At 35.5% G+C, this 16,190-nt stretch overlaps 1 protein-coding gene across 1 annotated transcript in view; it reads right to left on the reverse strand.

Annotated features, from left to right (window-relative positions):
- The window catches only part of ARB2A (ARB2 cotranscriptional regulator A), a 404,738-nt gene that overhangs the window by 289,964 nt on the left and 98,584 nt on the right, over positions 1 to 16,190 (reverse strand). The window contains exons 5-6 of the mRNA XM_068980929.1: positions 5,555 to 5,620; positions 171 to 362 (exon numbers count right to left, since the gene is read on the reverse strand). Of these exons, the coding sequence (XP_068837030.1) occupies positions 171 to 362; positions 5,555 to 5,620 (258 nt within the window). The remainder of the gene's footprint in view (positions 1 to 170; positions 363 to 5,554; positions 5,621 to 16,190) is intronic.

Consider the following 16,190-nt stretch of genomic DNA (forward strand, 5'->3'; position numbering starts at 1 on the left):
TGTAACTCCAAAATAATGCAGAATAATCTTTCACTACAAGTAAAATGGTAACAATTTAAAGATAAGGCTATGTTTAGGAAAGATTTTTTAAAAGACACAATAAAATAATTTATAACACATAATAAAGCAGCTATAAAATGCCAAAAAAATATAAAGGAAATTGCACTTACATCCACAGCTCTCTTAATAAAAGGGATCTGTGTGCCACTGTCCAGATCTTCATTTATAATAAGCCTTCTAGCCCACTGACCTGCCCTGACAACACCACTACCATGAATTAAAACCATCAGTTTCTGTGGATTTGTCAAAGCATCCTCACTCATAAAGATAAAACTCTTTGGTTCACTTTCAGTGGCATCTACCTGTAATTAAAAAAAATTAAATAATAAATAAATGTTTTTTGATCATAGACACAAATGAGAAAACAACTAGCGGTTAATATAAATTATAGAACAGCTATTACAGAATTATGGAAGTAAAAAAACTTTAAAATAAAATTAAAATATTCATTAGAGATTAACACATATAAAGTAGAGGAGCAAAAAGACATGATAGTAATTAAAATATAAAAATATGGAAAAGAATACTAGAACTATGTCTTTCTCCATTACTAGTGAATATCAGTATTATATTATCATTACAAAAAAGGAAAATTTTTAAGTGCTTCCTATAATCTAGATACTATGCTAGATGTTTTTAAAATATTATTTCAATTAGTCACAATTCTATTAAGGTGGGACTATTATTATATTCGTTTATAGACAAAGAAGTTGAGACCTGGAGAGTTTAAATAACTCGCCCAAGTCACACAGCTATTAAGCCTATAAGTCATAACAGAAATATGCTGCATCTAAAATAAACAGAAAACCCAACTGGAGAATACACATATTGGAAAACCATATATTAGTGAGGAAAACTACTAAGCTTTTAACAAATGTAGGAAAGGGAACTATTTAAAAATTCAAACACCAACTGCTCTATGTAAATGGACTTTGACATTTTATTCAGAGTGTGAACACAGGATTATATAACAAATACTTTGTGAAATAATATTATCTGTATACTTTGATAACCTTATGTACTAGTTACTTATAGAATGAAAAGTGAATATTTTTAGTTATTTTGATTATACATAATATTTAGGTTTAAACTAGATTCAGATTTCAAAGAGTCAGAGAATTTTAGGAAAGGGTAACTTCCCAACACTTTATTACATATGCCATGACATGCCCTAAGTGGTATTTCTCATCAGCAGTGGCAAGTAACAGTGAATGGTAGACTTTGTTTGACAAGGTCAAAGCCAGAAGTTAATATCTTGACAGGTGATTGATAAACACATCCTCAAATAGAGAAGGTCAATTCATATGCTGGGCAATGCAATAGCACCTCACTTCATCAACAGTATATATTCATAAAATTATCAAAATAATAAAGAAAAAAATACTATTAAATGCCCTGGATTCCAAACAGGCTAAGTCACTACTTCTGGGACAAGACAAAAATTAAAATTTCTGTACTTCTAAAACAATCAGACTGGTCAGTAATAGATGCTAAGCCACCTGTGTACACACAGCACAAAAGGTAATTATTTTAGCAAGAAGGGCATGGCCACAGGCTTAGGGAAAAAATGCATCTTCTCAGTGAGGCCTTCTCTGACCACTCCATTTAAACACTTCCCAAAGAATTCTCTATAATCAACCTCTGTTTTATTTTCCTCCATAGCACATAATGCAACCTAATATGCTTTACTTTATATCTGTTTATATATTTGTTTATTAACCATCTGTTCCCTCTACTAAAGTACAGGAATGCACAGACCTGTGTCTCCAGTATATTACCAGATGTACAGAAAAAAGGCAGGCACATTGTAGGCACTGAGTTATATAAGAATGAATAAACTTTTGGACTAAAGAATCTTAATCAAGCCTCACCAGTGACTTCCTTTAGACAAAAGGCGTTTAACTAAACAATGTGTCCTCTTAACTTGGGTACAATACTTGAATGGCTCAGAAAGCACAAATGAAAGATTAAACTAATGCATGACTACAGAGAATTTTCAAAGAGCTACACAATGCTTAGAATCAAAATGACATAGCTATATCTTTATTAGCAGTAATTAAATATGACGTAAGAGAAGTAGGAAATACAACACTACCATACGTGATGTCTAGAATAAACAAGTTACTATAATACAATAGATATGACTGAAGTCACAGAGGAAGAAAAGTGGACAGGAGACAGAGCAAAACCAAATCCGAGAAGAAAAACTCCCTTTTACCTAGGAACGTTATACGAGAACAGAGGAATCATTCTGTTAAAACAGCTTGAAAAAAGAAAGAAAGTGGTAATAAGAACAAAAGAAAAGTGAAAAGGCAAAGCTGTCAGTGAATAATAAAACAGAGGCCACAGAGGTTTCCAGTCACTCATTTACCAAAAAGTATGTCTAAATAGGCGCAAATAAGAGAGTCTCTTAACGTCAGTGAGGCCTTAACAGATCCTGGAATGTATGGAAATGGACATCTGTTTATCTTAATGAAAAAAAAAAAACCCTAGCTATAGACTTTCTAAAAGGTGCTGACCACTGTTCCTTTTTTTATCCTACAAAGTCCCCTGAAACCAAGCACCTCAGTCAGTTTATAAAGGTGGAATTAAATTTCACAGTAATCACTTTAAAACTGGAAGGGTACTTATTTTCTGAAGATAAACATGTGCTTTTCTCATATTATGATACTGTCCAAGAATTTTTTAATGGGCAACAAGTTAAGGGATCTATGAGCAAATGAATAAAAATTTTACTTGAACATCCAAATATGTTGATTTTTAAAATATCAGAACATTAGATTATTTAAGGAAAAAAATGAACAATGTAATAGTATTAATGATAAAGGAGTAAAAGCAGTATTTAAGATGGTAATTGAATAATATTCATCTCAAAATAATGCAGAACTGTGAGTCTGCAGTTGATCATTTACTCTAAAGTTATTATTGCTCATTTAAAATAGAAAAATATCTAAATGAATAAAATAAAGTTTTCTTCATTAAGTCTTTTTCTTTTTTTAAACTTTCTGGCTGCATCTCGTGGCATGGATGTGTGGATCTTAGCACTTCGACCAGGGATTGAAACCACGCCTCCTGAATTGTAAGCACAGAGCCTTAACCACTGGACCACCAGGGAATCTGTAACTTAAGTTTCGAAATCATTGTTCAAAAACATTTATCTTCTAATAATGGTAATTTACTAAGGTGAGCTTTCATTAAGGAATACACATAAAGTTCATTCCAGTGTACTGCCTCTATTATAGACAAATCAATGTCTAAGACCAACTGGTCAGTGAGCCTACACCAAACAATTCCTTGCAGTTAACAATTCATTTTGGGATGCTTATGAAACTCACTAATTTTGAGGTTTATTTAAATATGATTGAATGAATCAAATGAAAATCTGTAGTCAACTCATGTATCCAATATTCTACACAAGAGTGAAATACTAAAATTGAGAATATTTTGTACCTATTTATGTGAGGTGGAGAGTAAATGTGATCATGTTTACATGAAGAGATGACCATCACCTTTACTGGCAAATCATGGGCTTCTACAGAGTGCTATCAATCAAAAAGAATTCTTGCCTTATTAAATATTTCAACTATAAAACTAAAACTTAGTTCATCATCAGTAAAAGAAAAAAATTTGGTGGTATATCTTTAGAAAAAAAAAATGACTGAACAAAAATAAACCCCACTCTCACTGCTAGCTTTCGGATTTAAGAGAACTCAGGAGAAAACTAATACTTAGGGAAGAAAAATCTCATAATTATATAAAATACATTATGATAACTTAAGGACAGATGAATTTTCTAAAATAAAAAAATTGTTTCTTTTTCATTTATAAAATTAGGAAATCATTACTAACCAAATTGGTCATAATGGTTGTTATAGACCTCATACAATGAAAAGCTTTCTCTGTGTAACATTACATTTAAATTTAAATAAGAGGAAAATAATTCAAGTCCTTCTAAATCTAATCTCAGGCTTTCTACACAAAAATGAAACAATTATGTAACATGACAGGTATGGCCAATTATCTTGTAATTTGTTTTAGAAACCCAGGGAATTAAACTGAGTTTAAAGGTTCAATGGAACTAGAAGTATTGCAAAGTTAAAGGACTCATACTAATTAATTGTGCTGTAACAATGGATTAACCTAAGGCTCTTTAAATATAATTTGTCAGAAGCTTCAAAAGAAATAGAATTAACAAAAAAAGGAGACTGGACAAAGTGACAAAATTCTGCCTTGACTTTCCAGAAGACCAAATTCAACACATAATTTTAATAGAGTGAGACACTAGACCTAAAGTCAAAAACAAAACAAGAGGTTTGAATCCAGAAAACAACTTTTATATTTATTCTCAAAAAAGATACTAAAATCTTGGTTTTCACATAATTCAAAAGGAAGGAAAGTTCTCAAATAAACAAGTGTTGGCTTAGTCATTACGTAGAATAATACTGCATTCATGAGTATGTCACTAGCACATAGAGCAGTGCCTGGCATCTTAAAATAAATATTTGTTGAATGAATGAATAAATTAATAAACGATTAACAATATGGCCTAGTACTTGAGGTTATCTATAGAAAGTTAAATATAAAATAGAGATCTTTTAAAAAAAAATCAAACTATGGAAGTAATTTGGGAGGATGGATAGTATTAAAAAATTCTAAAAGCCTCCAGTTGAGAGTAGAATAACACTACCCAAAGAATTTTAGAATTTCATGCAAGATTTCATGGGAACGAAATTATCAACATTGTAAGTTTTGTGTCCTAAATAAATTATTTTCATGAAGTCTTTGAGGTTCATAAAGGTTGTAAAATCAGAGAACTGTCTAGGACAGTAAAGATCATCTCAGCTCGTCTACCATCATCTCACACATAAGGTTACTATTTCTTCATTCAAAACCTCAATATTTAATACTGTACACTAAAAAACAAAAAAGCTCTCTTGAAAAACTGAATCTGAGAACAAATTTCAAACTTCTCCACTCTGAAATAGCAAAATATGCAAAATTTGAAAAAGAAAAAAAAAGACTTCCACTAAGGAGAGGAGTAGTGTTATGAAACAGGAGTAAATCTGGGGATGTTCAGAGGAAATAACACAGAAATGAAACATACAATTTAAAATAATCAAGAAATAATTAAAATGAAAGCAAATGTCTAATGCAAGAAAAAACACATAGGTTTACTCAAATAAACATGTAAAAATAAATTATATCAATGAAATGAGAAAGGGTAGAGGAAAGAGCAGTTTCTTTTGTGACATCATTTTCAAAAAAGACTGGAAATCAGTATTTTTTTACTTTACACTAAAGAATATTACTTTTTAAGAACTATTACACACAATGAGATGACGTATAATGACAGGTATTTAATATTATCTTTATCAATATCAAAACATTAGGATCTTAACATTTAAACTTATCACAGGTAACCTAAAACAAAAGTTTTCTTTGAATTGAAAATATTTTATTTGGAATTATAAATACTTTTAAAAATTGGACTTACTGGAATAGATATTTTTTTCAAATTACAATCCTTTTCCAGAAGCTCATATACGTACTTCGTGATGATCTAAGTAGGAAAGAAATAACATTAAAATACAATGTCATCCATTATCAAAATTCACATAAATTATTAATATTTATTGCTCTGAATGAGTATCTATCTTGGAATATTTTCATCCTAAATTAACTGATTCTTTACTGGTTTACTTCCCGCTGCTGGGTATTGAAAAACTATGGACCTTCGTACTAAGGATTGAAAGTAATTAAACTCAAAAATACATAAACACTTTCTATTTTACAAACCAATACTCTAAGCATATTTTCCTTTTTTTTTTTCCAGTATTTCTAGAATTCTCTTTCCCCTATAAGTTCTCCTCATGACTCTGAATCCTAACACTTCAGTAGCATTCAATGAATCAAAGAGAGAAAAGTCAGAGGTATTCTAAACAGAAAAGGAAAACCAATCCAGGGAAGACAGGCACCAGTTAGCACTACCAGTTACAGTAGGCAGAAACATACCTCCCCAAAGATGTCTAGGTCCTAACTCCTGGGACCTGGTAATATGTTACATTGCATGGTGGCAAAAGGAACTGTGCTGATACGATTAATGCTAAGAACCCAAGAAGAGGGAGATTCTCCTGGATTATCTAAGTGGGCCCAATTTAATCATATAAATTCTAATAAGTAAAAGATTACAGAAGAACAGTATGTCACAAAGATGCAAAGTGAGAAGGCCTTAAAGGCTGTTGCCAGTTTTGAAGACGCAAGAGGGAAACAACGAGCAAGGAAATCAGGTAGCCTTTAAAAGGCAGGATAAATCTCAGTTCAGAGTCAGGAAGAAAACAAGACCTAGGTCCTACTCTTGGAAGGAACTGGTTTCTGCCAACAACTCAAAGAAGCAGTAACTGGATTCATTCCCTAGAGACTACAGACAGAAACAGCCTGTCCAGTACCTTGAGTTTAGGCCGGTGACATGCATACTGAACTTCTGGCCCCAAGAACTGTATGATAATATACTTGTACTGTTTTACTTTATGGTAAGTTGTTACAGCAGCAATAGAAAACTAATATACTATTTCTATTAAGGAAAGTAAAGAGAGTGAAGAAAGAAATGTCTGGAATAAAAATGATGATTTAATACACTTTAATGGAGCAGAGACATTACTTTGCCGACTAAGGTCCGTCTAGTCAAGGCTATGGTTTTTCCAGTGGTCATGCATGGATGTGAGAGTTAGACTGTGAAGAAGGCTGAGCGCCGAAGAATTGATGCTTTTAAACTGTGGTGTTGGAGAAGACTCTTGAGAGTCCCTTGGACTGCAAGGAGATCCAACCAGTCCATCCTAAAGGAGATCAGTCCTGGGTGTTCACTGTAAAGACTGATGTTGAAGCTGAAACTCCAGTACTTTGGCCACCTCATGAGAAGAGCTGACTCACTGGAAAAGACTTTGATGCTGGGAGGAATTGGGGGCAAGAGGAGAAAGGGACGGCAGAGGATGAGGATGACTGGATGGCATCACTGACTCGATGGACATGAGTCTGAGTGAACTCCAGGAGACGGTGATGAACAGGGAGGCCTGGCATGCTGCGACTCATGGGGTCGCAAAGAGTCGGACACGACTGAGCCACTGAACTGAACTGAATGGTCAGTTTAAGAAGTGTTCCAAAATATCTTGAATCATCTATGCATACTATCTCAGGTAATAATTTTAGCAGCAGCATAATTAAAAGTCAAATTTTATGAAACAAAATCAGATTTTTTCTTTTTTTAGAAAATTAAGATTGCTTTGGTGTTGTCTTCTGTAATCTAAAATAAGATTCCCTATCCTGCTTTCTCTAAGAAGTTCAAACTCCCTCCTTCTCTGTATACATATTCATTCATTTTAGAAACAGTATATTAGATGTGTGCTAGAACAGCTTTATCTTGGCTGATTAAAGTAATTTCAAAAGCTATGTCACTAAACTATCAATAGAACTAGGCAATAATCTATTAGTTATTAATTGAAGAGCACCCCAATGGCAGAAAGTTTAGAGGAACTAAAGAGCTTCTTGATGAGGGTGAAGGAGGAGAGTGAAAAGGCTAGCTTAAAACTTAACATTCAAAAAAACTAAGTTTGTGGCATCTGGTCCCATCACTTCATGGCAAACAGAAGAGGAAAGAGCAGAAGTGGTGACAGATTTTATTTTCTTGGGCTCCAAAATCACTGTGGATGGTGATTGAAGCCATGAAATTAAAAGACGCTTGTTCCTTGGACGAAAAGCTATGACAAACCTAGACAACATATTAAAAAGCAAAGATATCACTTTGCCAACAAAGGTATGTTTACTTAAAGCTATGGTTTTTCCAGTAATCATGCATGGGTGTGAGAGCTGGACCATAAAGAAGGCTGAGTGCTGAACAACTGATGCTTTCGAACTGTGGTGCTGAAGAAGACTCTTGAGAGTCCCTTGGACTGCAAGATCAAACCAGTGAATCCTAAAAGGAAATACACTCTCCATGTTCATTGGAATGACTGATGCTGAAGCTGAAGCTCCAAAGTTTGGCCACCAGATGCAAAGAGCTGACTCATCGGAATAGACCCTAATGCTGGGAAAGATTGAGGACAGGAGGAGAAGGGGGTGACAGAGGATGAGATGGTCAGACAGCATCACTGACTCAGTGGACATGAGTTTGAGCAAGCTCTGGGACATGGTAAGGAACAGGGAAATCCAGTGTGCTGTAGACCATGGGGTCGCAAAGAGTCGGAGATGACTTAGTGACTGAACGACGAACAACTTGTTTTTCATGCAGAATTTAAAGTAATGCTCATTATACCTCTGCCAGAAAGTGGCAGTATTATAGACCTGAAAGAGTCAAGTAAATATGTGTAGGAGGAAATATGCATGAAATTATATAATGGGTTACAACTTCAAGAGAAATGGTTTGAGTAAATGAGATTAGCTTAAATGAGTGGGTTATCGTTTCTAAAAATTTCCTTCTATGAAATCATAAAATATCCTTACATTTAAAGCAACAATAGAACCAGTCAAACTGAACTCAAACTCAAATGAATTCCACACTATGCAAAATACTTATAAGACATAATTTGATAATTAAAAAACTATCTTGGCAGGTTGTGCCTTATGTAAATACAAAATACATAGTATAGTTAATTCTCAATTTCATACTACAATATAAAACAAAAAAATTCAAAACTGGTTACACTGACTTTGAAAAACTTTATAGGGCAAGTATTTGTTCTAATAAAACCATACATCAAGCAGAGTTGGAGAAACTCTACCTAACTTGCCCAATTTGCTTTGCTCTCCAAGTTCTGACTGCAGAAAAAAGCAACCATAGACTAAACCATTTATCTGATAAGCAGTTCTCTCTGCTTGGGATGTTCTCCTCCACCCTAGTCATCCTTTAAGAAATAGATCACATGTCAGCTACTTTAGGTGACTTTTTCCTGCCTCTCAAGGTAAGACAAAATGTCCCACCTCTATGGTCCTCTGGACATGTCTGGCGATTTGAGTATGATATTATTGGCTTGTCTGTTACCTGACTAGTCTGAGAATACTAAAATTTAAGTACCTCACCTTATTCTTCCTTGTATGCACACAGGATAGTGTCGGATACATTGAAAGTACTTTAACACAGTATACAAATTCTCTTCACTGTTCATTCTGTCTACATCCTTCTAGGGAGATAACTGTTTCAGATATTTTAAAAAATCCTTCTAACTGCTGAATTGAGGCTTAAAAAGAAACAGCAGGATTCATAGCCTTACAGCTTAAGAAGGACCGCAGTCTGCATTTAGAAAAGCCAACAAGTGAAAAGATAATTTTTTAAAAAAAGATGAAAAAGGTATCTCTGCCCAAATGTAATCTATGTTCAAATATTCACTAAAATCATTGTTTTCAGTGAAGTTTGTACAGGGGAAAGAAAAGGCTTAAGAGACTAAGATGAATGAGCTAAAGTAAAATCTTCATTCTAATAAGAAACAAGGGAATTTCTGGTTTTCTGGTCTGAAATAGGAAGAGCTTGAAAACAGTCACTCCTACTAACAAAAGGAAAAAAAGCTGAACAAACTGAAAACCAACGACTCTTCTTAGATCCATTAGAAAACTGAGATCACAGAGCAAACTGCTTCCCCGAACAACTGGACAAATACGCAGTTGCAGAGAATCAGGACTTACTGGTAACAAAAGCCCAGGAGCAGAAGTGCTGGCTAAAGCGAGTCCTGGGGTAGGAACACTTTCAACTATAATTGATTAATTTCTGGAGGTTCAGTATGAATACTAGCTTAAGAACAAAAAACTAGGAGAAGGCTCAGCCTTAAAGAAGGATTCTGAAACTTCTATGAGTTGTACCTCTACAAGCCTCACCAGGTTCTCACTATGAAGATTAGAGAAAACTTCTCACCTCTTTCTGGCAGAAGAAGAAAAGAAATGATCAAGGAGAACCATTTCACTAGAGACTAACTGACATAGCGGAAGCAAAAGATTCACTAAAAGACTGAGACCTAATCATAGGACTATAGAAAGTCCCCCCCCCACCCCTCCCCACATTACCATCATATCAATAGGGTCCCTTTAAAATAACAAGGAATGAGATACGGCTAAAAGAACTGCAAGGTTCACCCCTATTTAACATCTCCAGGAACACTTAAAGACAACAGGGAAAACAGAAACAAGGATAGAAGAAAAAACTTTAGCCTTGGCCACAAGAGCTACAGCAAACAGGAAACACAGACTGACTCCTAGCCAGATAAACATAACACTTTATACTAAAGATATATCTACCAAAGTTCCTTTTACTCAATACACCATGTACAACTTTCAACAAAAAAAATGACCAGAAACACTAAAAGGCAAAAAGAAACAACCTGAAGAGACAAATCAAGCACCAGAAAATGTGTAATTATCAGAATTGGGATTTAAAACAATAATAAGCCATATGCCAAAGGATTCATTGAAAAAGCTGAGAACATTAAAGAACATGTGAGTAACATAAGCTGAGAGTTGAAAACTCTTAAGAAAGAATCAAAAGAAAATGTTAGATCAAAAACACTGTTAAACCAAAATGAAGAATGCCTTTGATGGGCTCATGAGTAAACTAGACGTGGCCAAGAAGAAAATCAAAGAGTTTTAAGATATAACAGTGGACACTTTCAAAACTGAAATGCAGAGAGGGAAAAAAATATGGAACAGAATATCTGAGAATCGAAGAATAATTACAAAATGTTTAACATATGCATAATAGTAATACCAGAAAAAGAAAGAAAAGAACAGAGGAACTATTTGACATAATAATGGCTGAGAATACTCCAAAATCAATGACAGACCCAAAACCACAGACTTGAGTGATCCAAAGGACTCCAAGAAGGATAAATACCAAAGCTACACCTGGCCATATAATATTAAAACTGCACAAAACTAAACCCAAAGAGAAAACCTGGAAAGAAGCCAGACCGGAGGTCTGGAGAGATCTGGAGGAGAAAGGGATGTGGGAAACTTTTCCAACAGAGGAAAAAGGCAAGAATTACACCAGACTTCTCTTAGGAACCACGTGCCCAAGAAGAAAGCAGACTGAAATATCCAAAACATTTAAAGAAGAAAGAGTCACCAATCTAAAATTCTATATCCAGTGAACTTATCCTTCAAAGGTGAGAAATAAAGACTTTCCCAAACAAAAAATGAGGGATTTTTTTGGAAGTAGATCTACCACAAGAAATGTTAAAATAAGTTATTCAGAAAGAAAGAAAGGAAGTCAAATAGGTCAGAAATTAGGATGTACATAAAGGAAGGAAGGGTATTAGAAAGGAATATATTAACGCAAAATAATTTTTTAAATTGTTCTTATTTTTAATTTACCTAACATAAAAGTTTGTTGAAAGTAAGAGCAACAATGCTTTTAGTAAGAAAAATGAATGACAACAAGACTGTAAGGTACGGAAGGGAGAAGCTGAGAATAATCGGATAGAAGGTACTCACACTACCCGAGAAGTCGTACAGAAGTATTTGAAAGAAAAACTGGAAAGAAAAAAAAAAATTCACTACACCTGATATTTTTTCTGGATTCCTTTTGATTCCTAAGGAGTAGCCATACAGCTAAAATTAAATGAATCCACAATGGAAGACACAGGAAGCAATTCTGAGATTATACATTCATGAAATAGATCCCTGAGCTACCCACAGAATAATGTTCTCTAAGAAGAGTGGTCAAACGAGACTTTTTTCTAGCTCAGGATTTCTCTACCTAAAGATGAAAGAAAGTTTAACATAAAGCGCAGTGGCAACCAAAGAAATAGATTGTGGGAAGAAGGAATATGAAGTGTGACAAAAATTAATGCTCAATGGTGGACTTCCAACAGAATGTGTATATTCACCCTGCAATAATTATTAGCTTGGGACTTAGAAGCATTTATAATAAAGATCCACCCTATAAGCTACCTATTTAAAAAACAACAGCATCTTTTTCTCTTAATGTCCTATTTATCCTAACTATACATCCTATCCTAGCTCTCTCCTAGAAAGGGATGGAGGGAGGGGAGGAAATAAGGAAGGAGAGATGGAGAAAGGGAGAAACAGAAGGAAAGCAGGCAGAAGAAAAAAAAAAGTCTTAATAATTAAGGTTTGATACTGTTCAATAATGTCAGTGTGGCAAAGGGCTACTCTGGCATCTTTACATTAAAGAGGCTATGATGTGAATGGTGATGAGTTGTCTAATTAGAACTAAATCACATTTACCCTGGGTACACATTCTCTTAAGTCAGAACTACATACTAAATTTCACTAGAATTATCTCCAACTCAACCTTACTTTTCCCCTTAAAACCTTTATACTTCATTCTTGATGGGTACATGCTAAACTTTTAAAAAGTCTTTTGAAGTAACTGCTTTTTCAGCATATCTTTGAAATAAATTTCATTCCTCCAACTTCCAATTAACATTCCTTGGCGTTCTTAGTCTGTATCCCCAGCTGTCTCTCATTCAGATCAGCTTCAGATCATTTGCTTTCACATTTCCCTTTTACCTGCTCTAAAGAAAAGTCATTATTTTTCTAATCCATCCTTACTTTCCTGCAGACAGATTCTTAAGTAACTTAGACCAACAGACTTGTAAGTGTATCCAGCTAACTACTGATATCTTCTCTTTTAAATTTATTTATTTTAATTGGAGGCTAATTACTTTACAAAATTGTGGTGGTTCTTGCCATACTCTCTTACGGATTTCACAGGCAACTCAAAGTTACTATGTTCAAAACCGACTCATCTATACGTCTCCAAACCTATTCCTCCTCCAGTGTGTGTTTATCCACTCTGCAGACGGTACTACCATCCACCTAAATGCTCAAGCTAGAAGCCTAAATGGGTTAACTCCTTCTTCATCCTCCCCTTGCAATCAATCATCAAATTCCTCAAGCTAATCATGGAAGAGCTCCATATCTCCCCATCTCTGCCAGCACCATTCCAGGTCATTCAAGTCCATCAACAGGTTACTATCTCTTCTTGGGCTGCTTCTGTCACCTCCTTCTGCTATATCTATTATGGAAGATCTTCCTCCAGACCTTATTTTCTGTAGCAGACATCCTTTACAATGCAGACTTAAAGATTCCCAGTGCGATAAGGATAGGACCTCAAAGATTAAAATCAGCATGCCTTACCAGATCTGGCCCCTGCCGACTTCTCACATTTCATCCGATAGCCCTCTTTCTTCATTCTCCATATTGTGTAGCCACACTGCCTTTTTTTTTTTTTTTTTAATTCTCAGATGTATCAGGATCTTTTTAACCTCAGAGCCTTTGCAAATAATGTTGATTTGCTGGGAATGCTTGTTCCATTCTTTGCTCATTCAGCTTCAACATCCTCCTTGTCTGACCCTGAATCCATCCTCAAAGAATCTTGCATTCCTCCTACTTAATACTTAGATTATTACTAAAGTCTTTCCCAAGCTCTGTCTGTACCACTAGACTTAAAGCTTTTGGAAGAGGATCATTTGTCTTAGGCTGAATGTCTAGGGCCTAGCTCATATAATGACAATCAAATATTTTTTGGAATAGACAGTAATAATAATAGAAGACACATGCATAGCACTCACAGTAACATAACTTCCATTAATAAATCTCCACTCCCTTAATCTTCACAACAACCCAATAAAGGAAGAAACCGAAACATTTAAAAGTTTAGATAGCTTACACAGCTAAATAAGTCGCAGAGTTTGGTTGGGAAACTAGGCAATCTGTCTGTCCGGGAGTCTAGAATCTTTCTTCTGGACATATATTCCATCTCCTCTGTTACATAGTCAATAAAGATGCTAAGGGAGAGTGGGATGACAAACTGAAATTAAAGGCCTATTAGGAGCTTAACACCAGCAGGCAAGAACAGAAACAAAAGAGGACATTTAAGGTAGGTAAAGTAAAAACAGTAACTTTAATTGCCTGAATTAGGCACTCTTAGGGTGTCAGCAAATAAAGAAAGCTCTTTTGGATGTATAATGAAGTCAATGGACTCTTCTCAGACAGTATTTTTTTTAAGTTAATAAATAACGGACTTTTGGACTCAGAGGGAGAGGGAGAGGGTGGGATGATTTGGGAGAATGGCATTCTATCATGTATACTATCATGTAAGAATTGAATCGCCAGTCTAAGTCTGATGCAGGATACAGCATGCTTGGGGCTGATGCATGGGGATGACCCACTGAGATGTTATGGGGAGGGAGGTGGGAGGGGGGTTCATGTTTGGGAACACATGTAAGAATTAAAGATTTTAAAATTTAAAAAAATAATAATAAATTAAAAAAAATAAAAATAAAATGAAAAAAAAATAATAAAATACACAGGATTACCAAGGGAACCAATTATAGTGGAATACAGTTCAATTTTTTTAAATTCCAGATCTTTGATATATTGTTACATATGTCCTTCCTTATCAATGCACTTTATATATATCTAAAACTATAGTTTTATCATCTAAAAACAGGTTATTTCTGTGAAAAACTCCTAAAACTGCTAATATTACTATTTTTATATATATACATTTACAAGAAAAAGAAATGTAGCTTAGAGGTTAGTAAAATAAAGATGTAACTTTTATTCCACTGAGGTTCACAGACACCAATCCGTAAATCTTATCCTCCGGGGTTAAGAATTCCTGGCCTAAACAGCATACCTGCTGCAGATGATTGGGCCACAGGACTGGAAAAGGTCAATTTTCATTCCAATCCAAAGAAAGGCAATGCAAAAGAATGCTCAAACTACCAAACAATTGCACTCATCTCACACGCTAGTAAAGTAATGCTCGAAATTCTCCAAGCCAGGCTTCAGCAATACGTGAACTGTGAAATTCCAGATGTTCAAGCTGGTTTTAGAAAAGGCAGAGGAACCAGAGATCAAATTCCCAACATCCACTGGATCATCAAAAAAGCAAGAGAGTTCCAGAAAAACATCTACTTCTGCTTTATTGACTATGCCAAAGCCTTTGACTGTGTGGATCACAATAAACTGTGGAAAATTCTGAAAGAGATGGGAATATCAGACCACCTGACCTGCCTCTGAGAAATCTGTATGCAGGTCAGGAAGCAACAGTTAGAACTGGACACGGAACAACAGACTGGTTCCAAATAGGAAAAGGAGTACATCAAGGCTGTATATTGTCACCCTGCTTATTTAACTTATATGCAGAGTACATCATGAGAAATGCTGGGCTGGAAGAAGCACAAGCTGGAATCAAGACTGCTGGGAGAAATATCAATAACCTCAGATATGCAGATGCTACTAAGTCGCTGCAGTCGCGTCCAACTCTGTGCGACCCCAGAGACGGCAGCCCACCAGGCTCCCCCATCCCTGGGATTCTCCAGGCAAGAACACTGGAGTGGGTTGCCATTTCCTTCTCCAATGCATGAAAGTGAAAAGTGAAAGAGAAGTTGCTAAGTCATGTCCAACTCTTAGCGACCCCATGGACTGCAGCCTTCCAGGCTCCTCCGTCCATGGGATCTGCCAAGCAAGAGTACTGGAGTGGGGTGCCATTGCCTTCTCCGATATGCAGATGACACCACCCTTATGGCAGAAAGTGAAGAAGAACTAAAGAGCCTCCTGATGAAAGTGAAAGAGGAGAGTGAAAAAGTTGGCTTAAAGCTCAACATTCAGAAAACGAAGACCATGGCATCCAGTCCCATCATTTCATGGCAAATAGTAAGGAAACAGTGGAAACAGTGGCTGACTGTATTTTTCTGGGCTCCAAAAATCACTGCAGATGGTGACTGCAGCCATGAAATTAAAAGACGCTTACTCCTTGGAAGGAAAGTTATGACCAACCTAGACAGCATATTAAAAAGCAGAGACATTACTCTGCCAAAAAAGGTCTGTCTAGTCAAGGCTATGGTTTTTCCAGTGGTCATGTATGGATATGAGAGTTGGACTATAAAGAAAGCTGAGCACAGAAGAATTGATGTTTTTGATGTGGTGTTGGAGAAGTCTCTTGAGAGTCCCTTGGACTGCAAGAAGATCCAACCAGTCCATCCTAAAGGAGATCAGTCCTGGGTGTTCACTGTAAAGACTGATGTTGAAGCTGAAACTCCAGTATTCTGCCTACCTGATGCAAAGAGCTGACTCATTTGAAAAGACCCAGATGCTGGGAAAGATTGAGGGCAGGAAGAGAA

The sequence above is a fragment of the Capricornis sumatraensis genome, chromosome 9, assembly GCF_032405125.1.
Source record: "Capricornis sumatraensis isolate serow.1 chromosome 9, serow.2, whole genome shotgun sequence".
NCBI lineage: Eukaryota > Metazoa > Chordata > Mammalia > Artiodactyla > Bovidae > Capricornis > Capricornis sumatraensis.